Here is a 24,257-nt window from a genome sequence, read left to right as displayed (position 1 = left end):
TGAGTTTGATCCTTCTATAATTTTTACAAATTTGTATATCCTTTATTTTTGTAGTCTTGTAGATAAATACCAAGGTGTTATTTCTCCACTCATCTGGCATCTTTTTAAACCTTAAAATCTCATTAAAAAATTTGGTTAATCAACTGATGCATTTCTCTCCAAGGCCCTTCCAAACTTTAATCGGGATATTATCGGGTTCTACTACCCTATTATTTTTCATCATCTTTAGAACTACTTTTAAATATATTAAGGAATTTTGAAAAGGAATTTCAACTATTAAAAATAGGTCGGAAATTTCAATTTTCACTAAAATTTAAATATATTATATCCAAACACACGTTTTTGTGTTTTTGTCGTGAAACACACATTTAATACTGTTTTTGGTGAAGAAAACAAATTTGATCGGGTTGATCTAAACTTTAGTCCTAACTTACGCAGGGCTATAAAAGATCAGAAGCCCAAATTTAATCAACCTGACAAGTTTGGGCCTATCAGTTTTCTTTCTTTAATTATTTTCTTGGACGGATGATAAGAAAAAACAATTTAGAGGAAGAGCAAATAATGTAGTTCAAAAGAAGGGGGAAATTGTACAAAAAAAAAAAAAGTGGGAAAAAATAAAAAAATAAAGATGATGCTATATCTCTATAGTAATATTTTCTGATATTCATATGTTTTTTTTGGACAGGTGGTATTCATATGTTTAAGTCCACCGTCATGGAGATACAAACTCATAAGCCTATTTTAAGGTTTTTTTTTATAAAATAAAATATTTAGGAGTTTTTTCTTTGGCATATAACAGAAACTTCTCTAGATTTTGTTTATAAGAAAGATTGAAACCGAGACTGAAAAATAAATACTAACGGTATTATATTTTGTGTAAAATATATTGATTGAATTATATTTTAATATTATATTTGTTTAAGATAAATATAAAATTTAAGGGATAAATTTAAAATTTAAAAAGTTAAATAAAGATATTTTTAAGATAAAATATTATTAAATTTTTAATTTTTGTTTCTAAAAATTTTAATTTTCTGTATTCTTAATATTAAAAAAATTAAAATTTTATATCCTAAAACTGCAATTTTAGTTTCAATCTCTATTTAGCAAATATAATATAACTTTTAATTTTTTAGTCTTAGTTTCAATCTCTGAAAATAAACGACTATTCTAGAGATGAGTTTCCTCTTAATTAGCAGCGTGAATGTATTGCAATATTTTCAAGCTTTTTTTCTAAATAGAGAAAAATTGCATTTTACATAAACATTTGTGAATAACGACTGAATAATGTATGCATGCATCAAATTTTAAAATAATTTAGTGTCTCTCAATTATGGAATGAATGCATGGAGGGCTACACAATAATTCAGGTCCCTGAATTGAAGGGAGAAGGAGCTAAGAACAAATCCCATAAACCCTGTGGAGGCTGCTCTCGTTGATAACTCACGATCTTTCTCTGGAAACACACATTTCAATGATATATTATTTATTTATTTGATCTCACCTCATTTGACCCAACCCAACTTGTTCCCTCTATATATGTTGTCGAGGAAATAGTGTCAACCAATAACTTGCTTGTTCAATTTGAATTCTATTCCATTGCATGACACGTGTACAATACTTAATTTGCATCCAAAAATAATTTAAAGTAAAAACTTACATGATTAAAAATTATATTATTAAGCTACTTAAAAACTTATGAGAAAAGAACAAATAGGTCTCTGATATTTTGTTCCGCAGATATTTTTGTTTCTGACCATTGAAAAATACTTTTAAGTCCCTAACCTTCACAAAATTTGGACAGATCAGTCCCTGACGGAGGTATTTGGACGGATCAGTCCCTGATGGAGGCATTTGGACGGAGGGACTGATCCGTCCAAATTTTGTGAAGGTCAAGAACTTAAAAGTATTTTTCAATTGTCAGGGACAAAAATGTCCGCGGGACAAAAGGTCAGGGACCTATTTGTCCTTTTCTCAAAACTTATTTAATATAGATGATTCTTTGAGTGTTAGTAAAGTGGTGAGTTTGATTCGTAGTTCAATAAAAAAATTTCACATTATTTTTGCTATGTATCAATTTTTGTTTCCTCTTCCGCTTTATTAGCATTGGGTTCTACCTCCAGTTCATTTCTGATAGATGTTGGTTGAAAGGTTGAACTGGAAAAATCGAAGTGTGCAGTGTTCTTTTTGCTGAATTGTATGCGATTTGGAGAGGTTTACTTCTAGCTTGTAATAGTAGATTTTGTGAGGTTATTTATAAAACAGACTGTTTAGAAGCTCTTTTTTTAGTAAACCAAAAAATGTTTGGTAAGGATATTCCAAAATAGAATTTGGCAAAGTATATACAAGAGATTATGAATTGGAATTGGAGAGTCTCTATTCTTTTAATTGAGAAATAGTGTTACAAATTCTATGACTAAAACAGTTGCTTTTGGTGCGAACATTCATTCGAATTAGATTCAATCATAGAATAAGCTTCAACATCTACTAAATTTAAATATGATCCTAGCCAATTAATTTGATTTTGTTTTTTTTTTTTTTTTCTTGTCCGTTTAGTCAAAAAAAAAAAAAAACGCTACTTGAAAACTCATTTTTATGTACAACAATATTACCCAACTAAGAAGGAAGGCATCCCACAGATAGATATACATCCCACTATCCAAAAAATCTTCAAAAAATTGCGTGTGGGTCAATGTTGTTGCAATATCTTGATCTCCTATAGTAGTTCATTAAACATTATAATATATCATCCCACACCTATATATATTTTATAAAAATAGCATTGAATGGAAAGAAGGGCACGGCTTTTGCTTCCACTATAGGGTCGTCAACTCATCATATAAGAATGTATATATAAGATAGTGCCTTCCCCAGTTTATTATTTCTCCATTATTAGTGGTTGCTGCCTACAATTTCGCATATACCTTCCCCTACGGATAATTATTGTAATACCCATCATCACATGTATTCATTCTCATTTTTCAGTCATTATTCGCCACCGTTTAATGTAGTGTATATGTGTTCCTTCATCAATTGATCATGCTATATCATGATCAGTGAGGTGTGGAGTTCCTGTTCTACTAATTAACAATAACCAAATTTCGATTTGGACTTAATTAGTTTCAAAATCACACTCAACAAACAACAATCAACATATCATCATTACTAGGGACGATCCGTGACATAAATATAATATAAATACAAAAAGAGGTCTAAGGGGCCACGAAAAAGGAAAAAGATATCAATATTTTAATAATGTTAGATTGTTAGAAACACCAACTAAACTGTGTCTTTAGGGAAGAAAGTGATGGTGGTGGTGTCCTGTGACGACAACTGTTTTATTTAATTTCCTTCATTATTCTCAAATCTTATTCTATTTTATTAATTAATGCAATATATGATATCGTTGTCATTATCTTTTCTATATCACATAAAATGTAGTGCATTTGTTCCAAAAAAAAAAAAATAATTCTTTACAAACAATTATTTATAAAATTTTAGAAACAATACATATACCTTTCCGGTTAAAATATTATTATTAGTGAAGCAAGGAAAATTCATTTAATATCCAAGTGTCAATGGGAATTGAAGTAGGTGCCAACAAGAAAATAAATATTAATAACTAGAAGTGATTCATTCTCCATTTTTATTTTTATTTTTATTTTTATTTTTATTTTTTCCTTTGATGTCTCTCACGGTCACATCCAGAAGCTTAATTTGAATGTGCAATTTATAGCTTATACACAAGGAACATGATTTAAGAATATCCGCAGAAAATACCTGGCTGAAATGTTTGGATTATCCACTTGGTTTTCCACTTTTCCTTTCTTGATACAAAACGCGGTTTGCCTACTTAATTGAAGAGCGGTATAATAATTTTAATGTCAGGGATTTTATGTCATAATTGAATTATACAATAATATTATTGGTAAATGGTAATTTAATTTTAATATATCATTAATATAAGTAAATTTTAGATAAATATTAAGTGAATAATTTATTTTTATAATAAATTTAATTAAATTTTGTAATTAAATATATTTTATTAATTTTAAATTATTGAACAAATTTGATTAAATTTACTTATTAAAATGACTCAGTTATATAATATTATTATAAATTTTAGGTTTAATTACTCTGTTGGTCCTATAGTTTCGCAAAATTTTTAATTAGGTTCTTATATTTTTTTTCTTTTTAATTAAGTCCCTGCATCAAATTTTTTTTAATTAGGTCTCTCTTAGTGGTAATTGACTTCATTATATAGGGACCCAACTAAAAAAAAAATTAATGCAGGGACTCAAATAAAAGGAAAAAAAAGTGTGGGAACTCAATTGAAAAAAAAAATTAGTGTAGGGACCTAATTAAAAGGAAAAAATGTATAAAAACTTAATTGAAAATTTCGTAAAATTATAGAGACCAACAGAGTAATTAAACCTAAATTTTATACAATACACCTAGTGGTGAAAATAGATCCTGCATTTTGGCTTGTTTTTGTCATAAAAAACTTTCAAGTATTTAAAAATTTAATTCTATTAATAAATTAGGTTCAAATTCATAAAATAATTTATTAAGTTTTTTAAGTCTGTTAAAATATAAATAAATATAAAAATATTTTTTTATAATTTAAATAATTATTAAAAATTTTTAAAAATTTTTAATTTGTTATATTTTATTATAAATTTTTTATATTTTAAATATTTTAAAAATTTAAATATTATTATAAAGATTGAATTTAATATATTGTATATAATTTTTTTAAATTAATTTTTTAAATATTATTTATTTTTATAAAAAAATCATATATATCAAGCTTCTGGTCAGATTTAGTACTTAAAATAAAGCTTATAACAGGCTACGAACAAAATTCAGACTAGTTAAATATATTATTGGCTTGTTAACGGTGAAGTCTAATTTTACTTGACCTATTTTCACCTCCAATATATCTAATTATGTATTATTATGTCAATAAAAAATTATTTTTTGAATTTATTATAATGTAATATAATTAAATGTCCAATATAAAAAAATTTAACCACCAAATTAGAGTAAATTCCTATAATGATATGTGAGATTCACACAATTATTCAAAAAAGTTTTCGAGATTTAAATTTTTTTATAGTGGTCTTTTAGATAGAGCTTTAAATACCATAGTGGTCTTTGCGCCATTTCTAGTGCTGAGTCAGCTATCGAAGTATTGATGTAGCCATCTTTTTTCATGTTGGACAGTCCTAAAACAATGTCGTTTTGGTTTTGGCACCCATTGTTCGGTAAAACGATGTCGTTTGGAGATTTTTTTTGCTAAAAGAGTGATAGTAATCAGTGGCTAAGAGAAGGGATTGAATCTTTGCCTCCTTTTTCTTATCTTTTAACCTTGCTTTCCATTGAGATAATACAAGAGATATTTTGGTTTTGTCTCCTGATACAGTAGAAGATAGAATAGGTTTTTTGTAGGGAGCGTTGCATAAAGCGTGAGGCTTAGTAGAGTAATCAGGAGATAATTTACTCTTTTCTCCCAAATATAACAGAGCCAGAAACTGATAATAGAGTAGAGAAAGACACACCGATGTATCCTGATTCGACTACTTAGTGTAATATAGTTTACATCCAGTCTCCATCACAACAATGATGGAATTTTACTATTTTTTTTCAACAGATTACAAACACTAATTCTCCTTAGGATGTATCCAACCTTTTTGGGACAAGTCCAAATTCTAACCCAATCTGAACTTGACTAGGACTCACCATAGCTTTCAACAGCAAAGTGCTAACCTAACTTGTAAGGGAATCCTCTCAGGATCATGACACAAAACAAAAAGGCTTACAAAAAATTTCTGAGATAACTTTAGCTTTTTCTCCAAGTCTAGCTCACTGCCTTTTTTTCACTCATTGGCTTTTTCTTACAATTCTCACTATGTTTGTCTTTTTCTAATGAAACTCAGACAGACTAAACTGAGAAAATAAATTACAAAATAAAAACCATGAAGAAGAAAAAGAAGAAGAACAGCTCAGGGAGCTATGGAAACCGAAGCAAGTGCTCTTTTTCTCTTACTCAATCCTTGGCCATTCACCCCTATTATAGAGGAGTGAAGCTTCCAAGGTTTTAACCAAGTTCAACACTTGGGTTATCTTCTTCTCTAACATCAGAACTAGCAGCGGCGTGGTCAGAAGAGAGAGAGAAGGGTGAAGCAGTGACATGCAACCATGTTATTCTCTTTCATCCTTTTTCTTCAAACTTCTTGAATTTGGGCTGTGTATCTTTTCTTTGGCCCCAAATTTGATTTTTGATCGTTGATGAGTCACTGAACACTTTTGACTTCACTATCTTCATAGTTGCATGAATGGTACTTGTAGCTCAGAGGATTTTTTCACGGTTTCTTTGTGAAGCACAAATGAAAAAATCACGTTTTTGTGATCCACTGTTGCATTGAGATTTTTTTTTGTTGTAGCCATTTTATTTTCTCCTTCTTGTTTGAAAATGGAAGCTAGCTTTTCGTTCTTCTTTTTGCCCTAACTTCATATCTTTTCTCTTTCTTCTTTCTTAGTTTAGACGGTGATGTGATAAGGAAGAAAAGAAAAGAGAGAGAAGAAAGAGTTTGATAGTTCGGTGGATGTGAAAATGAATTCAAATGAATTGAAGTTCAAGTTTTAGGAGAATAAGTTTTGGTTATGGATCACCAAATAGGGTTTAGATCTTTATTTGTGTCAATGTGTTTTCATTCTTTTATTTTGCTAAGGGCCCGCTTTTATTTCAAATGAGAAGCATTTGACGTAGAGGCAAATGAACACTGGGCTATGATTGTGTTTGTATTTAGATCCATTTTTCTTTCTTAAGGTTCAACAACTCTACTTTTGGGTCAAGAGTGATTGTTTTGCTGAATCCATATGTATGTGTGTGGGTCAATGTTTCATTCTTTTTGGGTCAGTGTGATTACTTTCAATTTCTGCACATTAAATAAGACATATCACATATCACACAAACAATTTAACTCAATAATGTTTAGTCATCATCTTAATCATAGCTTAGTTCAATAAACTCAAAAAAAAAAAAAAAACTGTGATCAAATACAAACACACTCGTCCATCTTTTCTACTACTTTTTCTTCTTCTTCAATAGCGCTATTTTAGTGATTGGTTTCTTGGATTGGTACCTTGCGATAACTACACGACGTTGAAAAACCGAGGAATATCATCTACTCCTAAGCTGAAAGGTTATTGTGGTTCCATCATTGCTGATAGCGAAAGTATGGTTCCAATTTTATTTTTAATTTTTTGGCAACGAAGTAATATTTTTTTCATATAATTATAATGTGAGTCTTGTTTAAAAATCTTATTTTTGTTTGTTATTTTTGTTGTTAGGGTTTGATTGTGTTTCTGTTAAGTTGGGGCATATTTTATATTTTTCGAGTAAAACATGAATAGAGTGAATAGAATTGAGTAATAAGATTTATTTGGTTTGGGAAGTTGTTACGTTATATTGTATATAACTAAAAAATATAGTCGTTTTCACTGTTACTATAATTTGGAGTAACTATTATAAAAATCTTTGCAGATAGATGAGCTATTGAAACTCACGCTACCCTTCTACGTTTCTGTGTCCTCGCCAGTATCTATTAGAAGGTGACTGGATAGAGTTCTTTGCGGCAGTGCTATCATCTACCATCATAGTTTTTGAACATCAATATCAACAAGACGAAAAAGAGATGAAGAATAAGATGAAAAACATGAAAAAAAAAAGCTTTGCACATTTGGAATTAAGGTTATAAAATGGGAGAAGGGCTAAACTGGGTTCAAATTAAAAAAATTTTGGATTACATAATCGTTAGAATTGTCTATCACACCAGTACTTCGACAACTGACTCAACGCCAAAAATAACACAGAAAGCACAATAGTGCTCAGAGTTATATCTGAAAAATCACTAAAAAAAATTTAGATCTCGAATATCATGCATTTTAAATAATTATATAAATCTCATGAACTATTATAAAAATTTACTTCACCAAATTATTATATTATATATGTTACGCACAATGTTCTGAAAACCGATTCGAACCGGCCGGTCGAACCATGAACCGGACACTAAAGCGATTCGGTCAACAAAGAAAACCGCAGAAATTAATAACCGGCATTGAACCGACGAACTGGCCGGTTACCGGTCGGTCGAACCGAACCGGGACCCGGCCGGTTTTTTAAGCTGGCAGCAAAACGTCGTCGTTTTGCAATAGGGGAACCCTAATTCCCTTTTCTGTTTTCTCCTTCGTCAGTTTTCGTGCTTCGCCTTCACTGCAGCGTCCAGCCTCCAGCGTCCCAGTCCCACACTCCCACTCCCATAGCACAACACCGACGAGGCCACGAGGCCACGACCCACCACGATCCACCGGCCACCACTGTGAGAGACAGAACGCCTGAAGCACTCAACGCACCAACCTCCATCGCGCCCTCAGCAGCGTCGGGCCCTCAGCAGCGTCGCCCTCAGCAGCGTCGCGCCCTCAGCAGCGTCGCCCTCAGCAGCGTCGCGCCCTCAGCAGAGTCGCGCCGTCAGCAGCGTCAGCACGGTCAGCGCCCTCAGCCACTTCGCCGTCAGCTTCTGCCTCTGAGAGAAAGCAATAGAGAAGCAGCAGCGTTGAAGAACTGAAGTCCTCATTTCCAGGTAATTTTTATTTTTTAATTTAGTTATGAACATGATTTTGTGATGAAATCTGATACTCTGTGAACTCTGTGAACAAAGAATTTTGATGAAACGCTGAGTCTCTGAAACTGTTATGACTTATGAGTGAACTGACTGAACTATGATGAAGTCATGAAACTGTGATGAAATATGAATTGATTTTGTGAATTCTGATTTTGTAAAATCTGATAGTGTGAACTCTGATTTTGTGACATGATTTTGTGATTTTGTCATTGTGAACTCTGGTTTTGTATACTCTAATTTTGAGAGATGATTTTGTGAATTGAATTCTGAATTTTTTGAACCTGAGATGTTGTTTGTATACTCTGATTTTGGAATTTGGATGTTGTTTGTTCATTTGCTGTGAACTTGAGAGTTGAGATTATTGGGTTGGATTGCTGGTAATATTTAGGTATGGAAGAAAGTATCAACCAAGACCTACCTAGGAATAATAATGCTGAAAATAATTCTGCTTCGAATGAACGTTCTCTTCCTCCCGCGAGTAGCGAAAATCAGTCACAAACTTCTAGTGTTAGGGAGAAAACTGATCCTGCTTGGAGATACGTTGCTTTACAGAATATAAATGGAAAGCCGCATTACCAATGCTTATTTTGTTTGAGTACTTTTGGGGGCGGGGGAATTAATAGAATGAAAAAGCATTTGGCGAAGATAGGTGGAGACATAAAGAAGTGTTCTAAGGTCCCGTATGATGTAGAAAAACAAATGGAAGGTTTGTTGAAAGAGATTCAGAAAAGTAAAACTAGTAAAAGGAAAGTAAGTTTCAACGAAGAGGGTACCGATGAGTGTGAGGATGCAATTGATGAAGCAATAGCGCAAGAGGAACAACAAACTCCGAGTCAGTTACCAACTAAGGAGGTTGTTGGAGGCGATCCAAAAAAGAAAGCAAAAATCATTATTCCTCCTATGTTTGCACCAAGAACAACTCCGGGAAGTCAACCAAGTCTGAAAAGCGTGTTTCAAAACAAAGAGGCGCTTCATGAAGTTGATAAGCGAGTGGCTAGATGGCTTTTGGATTGTAGGATTCCTTTCAATGCGGTTATGTCACCTTTTTTTCAAGATATGTTGGATGGTGTAGCTGGCTTTGGGCCTGGTTATAAAGGTCCTTCTTACGACTCTTTGAGGGTTAATTTATTAGCCGATCTCAAAAGGGAGTGTCAAATGGTTGTTGATAGCTATAGGTCTGCTTGGAAAGAAACTGGATGTACTCTCATGGCTGATGGTTGGACAGATCAAAGGCAAAGAACATTGATTAATTTTTTGGTTTATTGTTCGAAAGGGTTGTGCTTTGTGAAATCTGTAGATGCCTCAAGTATGGTTAAAAATGCTTCTAGCTTGTGTGACTTGTTTTCAGAGGTGATTGAATGGATTGGACCTGATAATGTTGTTCATGTAGTGATCGATAATGCTGCGAATTATGTTGCTGCTGGTAGGCTTATTAATAAGAAATTTGAAAATATTCACTGGTCACCTTGTGCTGCTCATTGCTTGAATCTTATTCTAAAAGATATAAGCAGCATGCCACATATTTCTAGCCTTGCAACACGTGCTTCGAAGATTACCATGTTTGTATATAATCATACGGTGTTCTTGTCCTGGCTAAGACAAAAAGAGGATTGGAGGGAGATTGTTCGTCCAGGTGCAACTCGTTTTGCCACTGTCTTCCTCACATTGATGAGTATCTTTGAGCGCAAATCGGAATTACAACAATTGGTTGTTGATACACACTTTACCGGACACAAATTAGGAAGGAGTGCTAATGGGAGAGCTGTGAGTGCAATTATCCTAGACAATAAATTTTGGGATGATTGTTTTACTGTATGCCAAATTGTGAGTCCGTTGATTAAATTGCTGAGGTTGGTAGATGCCGATGATAAACCATCATTGGGAATTGTTTATGAAGGTATGCTGAGGTTAGAAAATGGAATCAAAGAAATGTTCAAGCATAGGAAGAGTGCATATCAACCTTACACAGAGATTATCAACTCAAGATGGGACAAACATTTGAAAAAAAATCTTCACGCAGCAGCCTATTTCTTGAATCCTGATTGCTTTTTTTCTGAAAATTATAGAGAATCACCTGATGTCATGCGAGCTTTACTTGATCTTGTTACATTGCATTGCAAGGTTAATAATTTAGATTCAGTTGAGGCAATGAAAGAAATACACATATATAGAGATCGAAAGGAAAGCTTTGATAGGCCTGAAGTTGTTCTAGCTGCAAAAAAACTTCAACCTGGTAATAATATCTGTTTGATAATAAGCTTTAGTTATTTACTTATTTTATGTTTTGATTTCTTTAATTTGATAACTAATACTTGAGATATGGGATTGTAATTTATAGATGAATGGTGGAGGTTATTTGGTAGTTCTGCTCCATGTTTACAAAAAATGGCAGTTCGCATTCTTAGCCAAGCATCTGCTTCTTCAGGGTGTGAAAGGAATTGGAGTCTTTTTGATCAAATTCATACAGCAAGAAGGAATAGATTGGAGCATGATAGGCTAAGTGATATTGTGTATGTTACATATAATTTGCGTCTTAAATCCAGGTAATTTATATTTCATCCTTTCATTTCATATCATTAGATTTTGTATAGCTAATATACTAGGCTTATCATATATTGTATTTAATTTGTTAGGAATGAAAGAAAAAAAAGAAAGCAAAAGTCCCAATATGATCCAATCGATATTGAAACTATTGATAAGGTTGATTTTTGGGTGACGGAAGAGGTTGTTGAAAAAGAGCCTGATCTTCCAAGTAATATTGAAGACTTGCTTGGTGAGTATTATAGTTTATTGAACATACAATAAATTACAATAGCTTTGATCTTTAATTTATTGATAATGTGTTATATTTTCTTAGATGAGATTGATGCTGATTTAGATCAAGGTGGTGGTGGTGGTAGTACTAGTACATTTTATGCTGCACCACTTGCTTTTTCTGGTCCAAGTAGTGGAAATGAAGGTGATGAAATCAATGACGCAAATCTGCAACAAATTATGGAGGATTTTGATGGTTGATGACAAATTTGGCTCATTTTGATGCTGCTATGTTATGTTTGGTTGTTTGTTTGTTGACTTTTGAACTTTGAATTTGTATTTGAATGAGATTATAACATTTGGTTTATGTAGTACTTTTAATTTGAATGATATTTTCAAGTTTAGATTAGACTATAATTATATTTTTATGTGCTTATTTATATTTTATTTATTATTTTATTATAAAACGGTTTTTACGGTTTAACCACGGTCGGACCGGTTGAACCTATGAACCAGTGAACCAGTACCTAGAGCGGTTCGATGACCGGTTCGGTTTTCAGAACCTTGGTTACGCATGAACCAATAGTGCGTGGTACCCTCATCCATTCTTGTTGGTATATGCTTTGATTCGATTCTTTGTCATATATGTTAAAATTCATGAAAATGAAATTGATGTATTAATTATTATTCTTGGCGTCATTCTCCCAACATCCTTTCATTTCGTCATTTAAAATATCGCCAATGGCGCCCATGCAGAGTATATATTATAGGAGACATTTCAAGTGCACCAGGGAATACCGGTGCACCAGTTGTTTTAACCGTTGATTTCAATTAATATATATTATATATTTTTTTATAATTCAGATCAACGGTTAAAATAATTGGTATACCGGTACTCCCGGTGCACTTGAAATGTTTCCTATATTATATTACCATTCAAAACGACAACATCGTATCACTCACATTTTAGAATATCGAGGGATGGCCATATCCATCTTGCCAGTTAGGCATTTCTCTCTGATCAAACACCTCAATATAGATCATATTATGATATGATATGATATGGTGGTTGAAAAAAGCAATCAAGTAATTATGAGGCAAACATCAATGATATATATGATACATAATCCTCGAAGTTAAGATAGTAAATCTCAAAGTTATGCATAAAATTAAATCTATTTATTTGAGTATTGAATTAATAACACCATGCAATATCGGTATAAAATAATTAATATGTGTATTTAATTATATTAAGTCACATTAATAATTAAAAATGACTATTTTTTATCTTGATTATAAAAATAGTTATAAATAAAATAAATATAATTGAATAACAGTATTGTACTGTATCCCAAGAATATCGATCAAAATCGAATTATACCTCGACATAACGGCTCCATTCTACCAGTTCACTCACTAAAATCTCGGAACTAGCTCACTCACCAAAATCTCAGAGCCAGTTCAGTTGCCAAAATCTCGAAAGCAGCTAACAATTAAGCTACGAATCAAGTTTATAAAACGAGGAAAAAATGCACTAGCAAGGTACACAGAAAATAGAAAACAAAAAACACTTCGTCCCAGAAGTAATATACCTCAGAGCCGAACTCCGATCATTTATATTCGTTATTCCATTTATCTTCTTTACTGACTTGAGCGTTGGAGTCCCTTTTACAGGTACCACGCTCGGTCCCAGGGTGACGAGGATAACGTCGGCTTGGCTAAAGCAACCAGACGCGGAGGCTGACAGAGAGCCGAAGTATACCTTGAACGCAGTTTTCTTGCAGGAACAAGTATAAAACGACTAAATTTTTATTTTGGTCTTTAAGACTCACAGTAATTTCTATTTTAGTTTTCGAAATTTAAAATTCTCTATCTTAATACTTTAGATACAGTTCCAGACACTATTTTAGTCCTTAGTCTCTTTTTGGCATTAAGTCGACAAGTGAAATGCATACGTGCCAAAATATTGACAAATTAGATGTCAAACGGTTAGATGACGTGACAAGATTTAATTTAGGATCCAATTTGTGGCTGATTTTTTTTTTATATAGAAAAAATATTGACATTTTTGTTGGAAATGGAATTATTGAGTGTAATTACAGATGGGTAAATTTTATTGGTGAGAAGTCAATACGTGGGGGACGTGTTGAACACGTGGCAACAGGCCAACACGTGGGGATGTATTGGACACGTGGCAACATATTAGTCAACACGTGGGAGTGTGTTGAAACACGTGGAGCGTGTTGAATAATTTCCACAATACTATAATACACTTCAAATGTCAATATTCAATCAAAACACCATCTCTATTTTCATATTAAAAATAATTTCTGCCAATTTGGTTCATAAAATTTTAATTTATGCATATTATTGATTTGAACTCCTAACTTCTGCATCATCTTCTTTTTCTTCATTGCTAATAAAGAATGAACATTAATATATTCTTATTCTTATTATATTCAAAAGTACCTACAAGCACACTGTTCTCCATATCCGACTCTACTTTCACATTCTCTGAGCCTAAGTTTTCTCTGAAACTTCATGTGGCAACGCTCAATGTAGTGTCATTTTATCATCTTTTTGTTCTTGTCATCATCGTCGATATGTCTATCACTACTTATCTGAAGCACACGCTCTTTTAGCATTGACCTCCACCTTAACCTCGTCCTTCTTAAGACCTAAAGGATCTGGAAAAAAAATGAGTGTCTTTTGTTTCTTTTCAATTTGTTTAGGTGCTTAATTAGGACGAGATATCTGTTGCTCTTGGATAGAAAAGGGTCAAAGGTTTGATAATCTTCAACCATCTCAAAAATCATTAGAGACATTATTATGGTTTGAATAAAAAGATGCTAGTTATTGATGATAAGATGATAATAGCAATTTAGTGCAAAGTGAAGTGTTTGTTGTTGTTTTGAGAGTGGTTATGAAGAATGTCGTGTGTTCTTATAAAAGGTGCAAAGGAAAGTCCTGAACTTTCTTAAGATTTAATTGATGATATTTTTATATTGATGTCTTTTTTATAAGAAGATGATGATGAAGAGGAGGAGGGCAAAAAAGAAAAAGATGTAGAAGTTAGGAATTTAGATTAATAATGTGTATATAAATTAGGATTTTAGAGACTAAATTAGATTCTAAATCAAAATTTGTCACATTACTTACCTATTACAGTGTCCAGCGTGATAAAATATTGCCATATAAGCATTTGATTCGTTAATTTAACGCTGAAAAGAAGCTAGGAACTAAAATGATATTCAAAACTGTTTTGGGATTCTGTTGTAAAAAAAATTAAATTTTGGAAATCAAAACAAAAATCGATGTGAATCTCAGAAACCGAAATAAAGATTTAGTCATATAAGACATTTTATATTAACAGTACATTAAAATTAAACTCTTGTGAAAGAGTGTTCAATGGAATAGAGAGATGAACTGAATTGTCTATCTATCATTGAGTAATTAGATATTATACAATATATGAGGCAACTCTGCTATATATATATAGCAAGCTACCACAATTCTGTTGAAACAAAAATAACAGAATTATTGAAAACAAGATAGGCTAGGCTTAACTGTCACTTAACAAGTGTGACTTGATCTTGATCTATTATATTATATACTTTATCTCTATTACCCTCCCTCAAACTCATGGCAATTTTAGAAATAACCTTGAGTTTGAAACGAAACTTCTCAAAGGTAGGAGCTGATACAGCCTAAGTGAAATTTTAGTAGGAGGAGAGTTTTCAAATTGAATAATAGTGTCAGTGATGGAGTTGTTGTGAGGATGTAGAGATTGGTGTGGCTGAGCAGATTTCACTTGTGATGTTGGAAGGGGAGTGATAGGTTCGGAGTTCTGAATGGAAGCAATAGTAGTCTCAAGGACAGGATTGGCAGAAGAAGATGACAAAGATTGTGTCATACTTGAAGAGAATGGAGGAAATGATATAAGAGGTAAAGGAAGATTTGTATGAGAAAACTGACCAAATGGTGAAGAGGGCTTCTGAAGTGGAAAAAGTTGAGCATAAGAAAATCTGTTTTCATCAAACAAGACATGTCTTGTAATAATAACCTTACCCTTCTCTAGTTAGGCATTTGTAGCCTTTATGGTGAGGAGAATAACCCAAAAATACAGAGAATTGTGATTTAAAATCTAATTTATGAGTATTATAAGGTTTCATACAAGGAAAAGCAGCACAACCAAAAGTCTTCAAAACGGAGTAATCAGGTGGATGATGATGTAAAAGTTCAAATGGGGATAGATTATTAGTATTAGAAGAAGGGAGTCTATTAATAATATATGTTGCAGAAATAAAAGCATCATCCCAGTGAATTAAAGGGATTGAGGCAGTGGCTAAAAGTGCCAAGCCTACTTCAGTCACATGTCTATGCTTTCTCTCTGTTCTCCTATTTTGTTGATGAGTACAAGGGTAGGAGAAGCGATGAGATATACCTTCTTGAGCTAGATATTGTGTGAAGGCATTGGAGAGATACTCCCTGCCATGATAAGTCTGCAGTTGTTTCAATTTTAAACCAGTGAAAGTTTCAATTTCAGCTTTGTACTGAAGGAAGGCTTGAAAAGCTTGTGATTTGGTATGAAGTACATAAATGCAAGTATATCGAGTGAAAGCATCCACAAAAGAAATATAATATGTGAAACCATGATAGGATGTATATGGTGCAGGGCCCCAAATGTCACTGTAAACCATTTCTAAAGGAGCATGAAAATGGAATTCATCTAATTGATAAGGCAACAAGTGCATTTTAGCCTGACAACAATGTTCACAAACACCAGATTTTATTGAAGCAGAGGAAATGAGTAGATTACACTTGTTCATTACAGAAACAACAATCTTAGATGCACAATGACCAAAATGTTTGTGCCATAAATTGTAAGTATCTAATTAGAAAGCATAAGTAGTAGGTACTAAAATACATGAGATAGAATTTGGTGAAAATATATGACTATTCTTAGGTGTAGATTTTGTGACAGCAATGTTATCAAACTTGTACACCCCATTATATGGAGCTCCTTGTAAAAGAATCTCCTGAGTGTCCTGAGATTTCACATAACAAACTTAGGATGAAACTCAAAAAATCAAACATTATCAGTGGCAAACTTGTGTACACTCACTAAATTTTGTGTAATTTCAGGAACAAGTAAAAGCTGATTCAAAAGAAAACGTTTCTTTGAAGCTAAATTCACTAAATATGAGTGTCCAACATGAGAGATACTACTAACTGATCCATTACCTAGAAGGAGTTGGTCTGTACCAAGAAATTCAAAGGGAGCCAAAATAGAGTGTGCATCATTTGTGACATGATTGCTTGCCCCCATGTCAGGAAGCCAGCTTGTATTTGAGAAAGTGGATGGAGCAGCCATGTAAGTCCTTGGATTGTAATAGGTAGTAGGGGGTAGCAAGATTCCAGATTGAATTGGTGCTCTTGCATTAGAAGATGGAGCTTGATATTGTTGATCAAAGCGATGAAAACATGAGTGCAGTATGTCCTGTCCTTTCACAGACTTGACAAATCGGTCTAGAAACAGAATTTGCAAACCTGCCTCTGTTAGAATTTATTCCTCCTCGACCTCTTCTTAGAGCATAATTTGTGGTATTTGGTGGTCTAGGAAAGGAAGATGGTGATTGAGTATAGTGTGCTTGTATCGTTCCCAAAGCAGTCTTTTTAAATCTTTCAATCATTTCTTCATGTCCAAGAAGAAGTGCTTCAGCTTCAATAAGAGTAATGGATTCAGATTTTTCCATTACTGTTGAGAGATACAAAGCATAGTCTTCATTAAGACCATCTATAATGGCTGATATGTGATCTTCTAGGAAAAGAGTATAGCCTATTAATGCCATGGAATCAACAATTGTTCGAATCTTTTTGAAATACTCATTTGTTGTCATACCTTGTTTCTTTACCGACTTCAATTCATTCTTTAATTGCTGAATCTTGATCTTGGAGGTCTTTGCAAAATATTCAATGATAGTTGTCCAAGCTTAATGCGCATACTTGCAAACCAGCATTCGATTCTTAAATGTGAGGTCCAGAGAAGAAAGGAGCCATGTCATAAGGTAATCATCTTTTTGCTTCCAAGTAGTATAAGCCTTTGATTCTGTACCCGCTTCTCTGGCAGATTCAGATTCAAATTGTAATGAAATCTTGTCAGCAGAAAGATGATCAGTAAGACCATTAGCATTGATAACGTGAAGGGCAAGCTTCTGCCAGGTTCAAAAGGTGTTTTTAGTCAATTTGTCAAGAACAGGTGCAGTAAAGGGTTGAGAAAAAGGAGAAGAAGAAGAAGAAGAAAAAGGAGTGGGTGGGTTCTAATGAGGGATTGAAGCCATGGATCTCTCACCTATGCTCTTGATACCATGAAAGAGTGTTCAATGGAACAGAGAGATGAAGTGAATTATCTATCTATCATTGAGTAATTGGATGTTATACAATATATGAGGCAACTTTGCTATATATATAGCAAGCTACTACAATTCTGTTAAAATAGAATTAACAAAATTAAAAACAAGATAGGTTAGACTTAACTGTCACTTAACAAGTGTGACTTGATCTTTTTTATCTTGATCTTAATCTATTATATTACATACTTTATCTCTATTATCTTAAATTAATGTATGAGGAGCCAATATAATTAATATACAATGTGTACAATAAGAGTATTTTTGAAATTAACATTAAATGATAATTAAATTAATTAATTACAAAATTATTTCTAATTTTAAATACAAAGTAAATAAGAATTCCAAACAGTTATGAACACCTCTCTCTCTCTCTCTCTCTCTCTCTCTCTCTCTCTCTCTCTGGTGCCGCTGAAGACCAAGCTGTACCCTAACCCCAACGAGGAGCTTCCAAAGAGTGAGACGAATTAGTACACGACGCAGTTTCCAAGACCGAATTTAATGAATCCCTTAGCAAAGAAGAAGGCGAGGCAGACGAGCCACAAAGATCGGGTCGCCAAAGCCTGAGAACACCGTCAATGTTTGGTTTTTAATTGTTGTTGTGTTTAATTAGTGGATCATGCTACTAGTTTAATCTTCATGGTTATTAGCAGATGGGTGTGTGGTTTATTGTTATCCCATCGTAGAAGACCCTTCATCGTGGAAGGAAATCTTGTGATTTATAGTTGTTTTAAAAGTTTGTCTTGTTTGTTTTCATTTTTTCTTCTATAACAATTATTTTAATTCTGATTATAGCTTCTTTGGCCGTACCTCAGAGATGTTTTTTATAATTTATTGTGGATATTATTTACTGCCATATTATATTTTTTTCAGAGTCACTCTGTAAAGATTTATAAGGTTTGAGATAGCTAATTTGCGTACTTATATTCATATTTCATATCATATAATTTTTTGGGTTTTGGCCTTTTTGTCATATTTCATATCACCATGGAGAGTAGCAAATAGTCCTTCTTTCCCAGGTGTATCAATGCTTGCAAATGTTAGGAAGTCATTTATGGCTATTGGCTAAGAATATCATTTGGATTGCTGGTGCTGGTCTTTTGATATTTATTTTATTAGGCGTTTGTATTTTTATGTTGTGGTGTTTTAAGCGAAGGCCAGAGAAAAAAAAATACCAAGAAGCAAAATATTGGTGTCTTCGAAAGTCCTTTACATAAACCTACTTGAAGTGACACTTCCTTTGAAGCAACCAATAGGAAGAAATTCTTTGTTGGGAGACTGTATTTAGCGGAAGGGATTCTTTATTGGGAGACCGTATGTAGCGAAAGTTTTATATATGCATGTAAATGTTTATTTTTCATATAAATGAAATATTTTAATGTATTTAATGGCCAATTTAGGATGGTCATTTTAATAGGTATGCGAATAATTATTTTAATTTTTATGTAGATGATTATTTTGATTGGATTGAGTTTGGTTATATATAATTAAAATATGTTGGATGTTCAATTCATTAAGTATGCAAATGATTATTTTTATTTTTAAGTGGATGATTATTTTTACTAAGGGTGAATGGGATGATTATTGATGAAGGTGGGAGTGGCCGCCGATTGAAAAAGAAGAGGGTATTGGAATGAAATGTTTTGATAAATTAAGATTTTGGATGATTAATTTTTTGAAATAATTAATTGAATTTTTTAAAAATTTTAAATTTAAAATTAAAAAATTTAAAATTTAAAATTCAATGTGAAATAATTAAATAAGAATTTTTGAATTTAGAATAATTTGTGGACAGATTTTTATTATTTATCCTTATTAGACTAAATAATTAGCTCATTATACACATTATACAGATATCTCATTAGTTCCTAGCAAGATTCTATATGTGTATTAATATTGATGTACAAGTTTTTAATTGGTTATTTTCATATGCAATAATGAGTGAAAATTTCTTAATTAATTTCTTTTGTATATTTTATTAGTTTCTTTTAACTTTTCAAACTTGATGAATTATTTTACTATTAACTTCTTTTAGCTTAAAGAGAAAATAGGCTAATACATACATGATCAAAACAAAATTTGTTATATTTTTGTTTACGTAATTTCACATACTACTAGATCTAATTATTATATTTACATACATAAAAATACATTTGTTAAAAAAATGTAATAAGGAATTGATTTTTTAGTCAATATAAGACAAATTTTTAAATTTTAAAATTTAAATTCTAAAAGAATTACAAGTTCTTATAATTAAAAAGGAAAAAGGGAAAAAAAAATACCGATTACTTAAAAAACATATATTTTTTTATATTTTCACAGAATAAATGGAGACCAATTGAGAGAAAAGAGATTGTGGGTAGTAGTAGCAACAGGAGAATTGACTATGCAGTATGCACTGAAGTGTTAGCATGCACCTTCCACATAGACGATCCCTTGTTCCCTTCCACGTACCAAATTTGTTCTTCTCTATCACCTATCACATGTCACCGCCCCTGTTTCCTATCATATCATATTCTATTCTAAACTCTACACACACATATATATAGACGTCACCCATCTCCATATTCCATCAACAAAACACAACACAACGCTACCCATATTCTCTCATTAACAACCCACACCAATGGAACAATCTGCCTCCTCCACTCTCACCGGACTTCTCCGCCGGGCAGCCGATACCTTCCCCTCGCGTCGCGCCATCTCTGTCGCCGGCAAGTTTGATCTCACCCACTCCCGCCTCCAACATCTCGTCGATATCGCAGCCAACCGCCTCATCTCTGCTGGCATCAAGCCCGGCGATGTCGTGGCTCTCACCTTCCCCAACACCGTCGAGGTTCGCCTCTCAAATTAAATATTTTTTATATTTTCTTTGTTCCATTTTATTTTGTTCAACAAATTAAATATTATTTATTAATTTTTAATATTTTGCAGTTTGTGATAACCTTCTTAGCTGTTATTCGAGCGCGTGCGACTGCAGCGCCACTTAACCCCGCGTACACTGCGGAAGAGTTCGAGTTTTATTTATCAGACTCAGAATCCAAACTTCTAGTAACTTCTTCTGAAGGAATCAAGCCGGCTCAAGCCGCGGCTTCCAAGCTCACCATCCCTTGCGCCGCGGCTTCATTAAATACACCCGAACAAGCCGATAATGAAGCAGCCGAAGCCGAATTCACCCTCTCCCTCAGCCACCGTCCTGACTCGGACTCTAACTCGGACCACGACTCGCTCTCCGGACTCACCAACGATCCTTCCGACGTGGCGCTCTTCCTCCACACCTCCGGCACCACGAGCCGCCCCAAGGGCGTGCCGCTGACTCAGCACAACCTCTTTTCCTCCGTTCGCAACATCCAATCGGTGTACCGACTCACTGAGTCAGACTCGACGGTGATCGTGCTCCCTCTCTTCCACGTCCACGGCTTAATCTGCGGATTACTCAGCTCTATCGGCGCCGGAGCAGCCGTAGCCTTGCCGGCGGCGGGGAGATTCTCCGCGTCGACGTTCTGGAAAGACATGATCAAGTACAACGCCACGTGGTACACCGCGGTTCCAACGATACACCAGATCGTACTTGATCGCCACCAGAACAACCCCGAACCGGTTTACCCGAAGCTCCGGTTTATTCGTAGCTGCAGCGCGTCGCTGGCACCGGCTATTCTGGGTCGGTTGGAGGAGGCTTTCGGTGCACCGGTTTTGGAGGCTTATGCGATGACGGAAGCCTCTCATTTAATGGCTTCGAATCCGTTGCCGGAAGATGGGCCCCACAAGGCCGGGTCCGTTGGAAAGCCCGTGGGGCAAGAGATGCGCATATTGGATGAAACGGGCCGGGTCTTGGAGGCTGAGGTTAACGGTGAGGTTTGTATTAAGGGTCCCAATGTGACGAATGGTTATAAGAATAACCCAGATGCTAATACGGCGGCGTTTCAGTTTGATTGGTTCCATACCGGTGATCTTGGTTACTTTGATTCTGACGGCTATTTGCATATTGTGGGTCGGATCAAGGAGCTCATTAACCGTGGAGGTATTTATTTATTTATTTATTTCTAACAAGTTTAATTTTGATTCATGGACAAAATTTGACGTAATAATCTAGTCAGATTTAAATGTGAAAATAACCTTTGTTAATACCATAATATATGATTAGTTGTTATTTTCTACAAGTAGAATAGTAGGAATAACGTTGGTTTTCTCTTTGCATGGGAATGAGATGACAGCTGAGAATTATTCTAATCATCTGATGTCTAGGTTGAGAAAATCAGAGTACATTGAAATTTCTTACAATTGCATAATTGCATTGAATTTTGATTTTGGGATATTGTGTATTTGAATTAAATACTGCTTGTTTGGAGGTCTTTGGCCACGAGTCAGATGACGCGTGGGTTTTCTTGTTGTGTTATAATTTGTTATCTAGTAAACATTCAAGAAGCTTTTGCGCGTTGGATTATTGTTACAAGATTTTGACATGTTGAATTCAATTCAATCAAGTACGTAGCAGTTTGAAACGGTTGGAAAATCAGAAGTGAAACTGACTTTTTCCTTACCTGATAGTCCAAGGAGTTGAACAATATTGGTTGAAGTTGGCTTTCCTAGTTTGGTATCAAGCTGGTTATGAGTTGTGTGGCGGTGTGATAGTGATGTTAAATAGCTTTTTGATTTGATATTATCTTCTTGATAGATGCAATTGTTGTCAATTATGACCCACTAAATCAAACCACAGCAATCTGTACGTTACCAACTTATATTACATAGAAATTATGCATGATTATAGATTGAATTATTGATTGAGTTTTATATATTTTGTAGGAGAGAAAATATCACCAATAGAAGTGGATGCTGTCCTCCTATCTCATCCTGATATTGCTCAGGCGGTTGCTTTCGGAGTTCCCGATGACAAATACGGCGAGGAGGTATGTATTTTTCTTATTTTGTTTTTTTGGGCCTTCCATTCCTTTGTCTTTTTCCCCCTTACCAATCTAACCCAAATAATAATGGAACTCTCAAAGATTAAAACAGTTGTCCCACTTTGTTTCACACACTTTATTTATTTTCATACACCATACAATAAGTGCACAACAGCCATTTTTACTTTATTATAATCAATGAATGAGTTTCACATACATAACTCATATGCCTGAGGCCCTACCATGTGGGGTCACGTGTACCTGAAAGTTGAATTGATCTGAGGTTTTATGTGGTGTTCAATTTCTTTTGCTTTGTATGCTTCTACAACTAGGTAAAGGTCACGCTTTAATCACGTTAGTAACATTATGTGGCGTACAAAACATTGCTGATTGTGAAGCTCAAGCTCCAGAACTAATATAGAAGTTTGGCAAATGGAATATGCTACCAAATATGAAATTATCAATTTGCTAACTTCTTTCTCCACCGAAAAATAGCAATAAAATAAATAATTTATGGTCCATGTGTCTTGAAAGCGATTTCCCATGGTTTATGATCCACTACACTTTAACCTTTAGATCCCGTAAAAAAAATAAAAATAAATAAATAAATAAACTTTAGATGCCTTTCTTGTTAGGGAAAGACAGCTACTTATACCTGTAGACTGTAGTAGCCAGTTGTTTTGTTGACATGTGAATTGTGAAATACTTTATATGACGTTTATAGCATTTCTATTTTGAAAGAATTTAATTTCCTTTGAAATACAATGTTTCGAAGATTAATATGTAACTGCTTAAGAGATGTGTAAACACCGCACTTTGTTTTGTTTGTATACTAGGCTATATAGATAGATATGCATGAACTTATGAACTTATCAACTTTGAGTTGATCTTGGATACATATATTTTTTTTCCCTTTGTACAGATAAACTGTGCAATCATCCCAAGAGAAGGGTCAAACATTGATGAGGAAGAGGTGCTGAGATTTAGCAAGAAGAATCTTGCATCTTTCAAAGTCCCCAAGAAGGTCTTCATCACTGATTCATTGCCCAAGACAGCCACTGGCAAGATTCTACGCCGCCTAGTAGCTGAACATTTTGTCTCTCAAAAATGATATGCTTGCTGGAGTGCCTCACCTTAAACCTTTCCTACCTGGCCAATAAAGGGTTGGAGTCTATAATTATTCATAAATGTTGACAATGTTGGCATTATGAGGAACAAAAAAGAAACATGCAATTAGCATTCAACATTGTAATTTTATGATTGTGAGGGGTTTACAGATTACAACGCAACGTTTTTACATGGGATTAATTTTGTGATGAGATATAGAATACTAATAGTGTGTTGATTTTGTAGGCAAATTCTAAAACTTGAATTTCTTAATTCTATACTTTGGATAAGTGAAGATAACACATGTACCAGGAGAATACGAAACAAGCATCCGAGAAACAATTATATAACTGTTAGTGCTGGTTACGAGAATCCAGTTTAGAATCAATAATCCA

The 24,257-nt window shown here is 33.7% G+C and overlaps 3 protein-coding genes across 3 annotated transcripts; all 3 read left to right on the top strand.

Moving 5' to 3' along the window:
• The first annotated feature begins 9,080 nt into the window (after positions 1-9,080).
• LOC148566393 (uncharacterized) lies at positions 9,081-10,768 on the top strand. The gene is made up of 2 exons (XM_088487524.1): positions 9,081-10,640; positions 10,757-10,768. Exons 1-2 carry the CDS (start codon positions 9,081-9,083, stop codon positions 10,766-10,768), a joined length of 1,572 nt encoding a protein of 523 aa, XP_088343650.1.
• A 4-nt stretch (positions 10,769-10,772) lies between these two features.
• On the top strand, positions 10,773-11,705 carry LOC148566392 (uncharacterized). Its single transcript, XM_088487523.1, has 4 exons — positions 10,773-10,923; positions 11,029-11,233; positions 11,324-11,463; positions 11,548-11,705. Exons 1-4 carry the CDS (start codon positions 10,773-10,775, stop codon positions 11,703-11,705), a joined length of 654 nt encoding a protein of 217 aa, XP_088343649.1.
• Positions 11,706-20,309: 8,604 nt separating this feature from the next.
• Positions 20,310-24,113, top strand: AAE3 (AMP-dependent synthetase and ligase family protein). The gene is made up of 4 exons (XM_088487942.1): positions 20,310-20,690; positions 20,789-21,875; positions 22,658-22,761; positions 23,678-24,113. Exons 1-4 carry the CDS (start codon positions 20,481-20,483, stop codon positions 23,864-23,866), a joined length of 1,590 nt encoding a protein of 529 aa, XP_088344068.1. The 5' UTR covers positions 20,310-20,480; the 3' UTR covers positions 23,867-24,113.
• Positions 24,114-24,257: the final 144 nt, after the last annotated feature.

Source organism: Arachis ipaensis, chromosome B5 (genome assembly GCF_059453495.1).
Source record: "Arachis ipaensis isolate K30076 ecotype BB chromosome B5, ASM5945349v1, whole genome shotgun sequence".
NCBI lineage: Eukaryota > Viridiplantae > Streptophyta > Magnoliopsida > Fabales > Fabaceae > Arachis > Arachis ipaensis.
The sequence above is the reverse complement of the archived record's forward strand: the minus strand, read 5'-3'. Positions and strand labels throughout refer to the sequence as shown.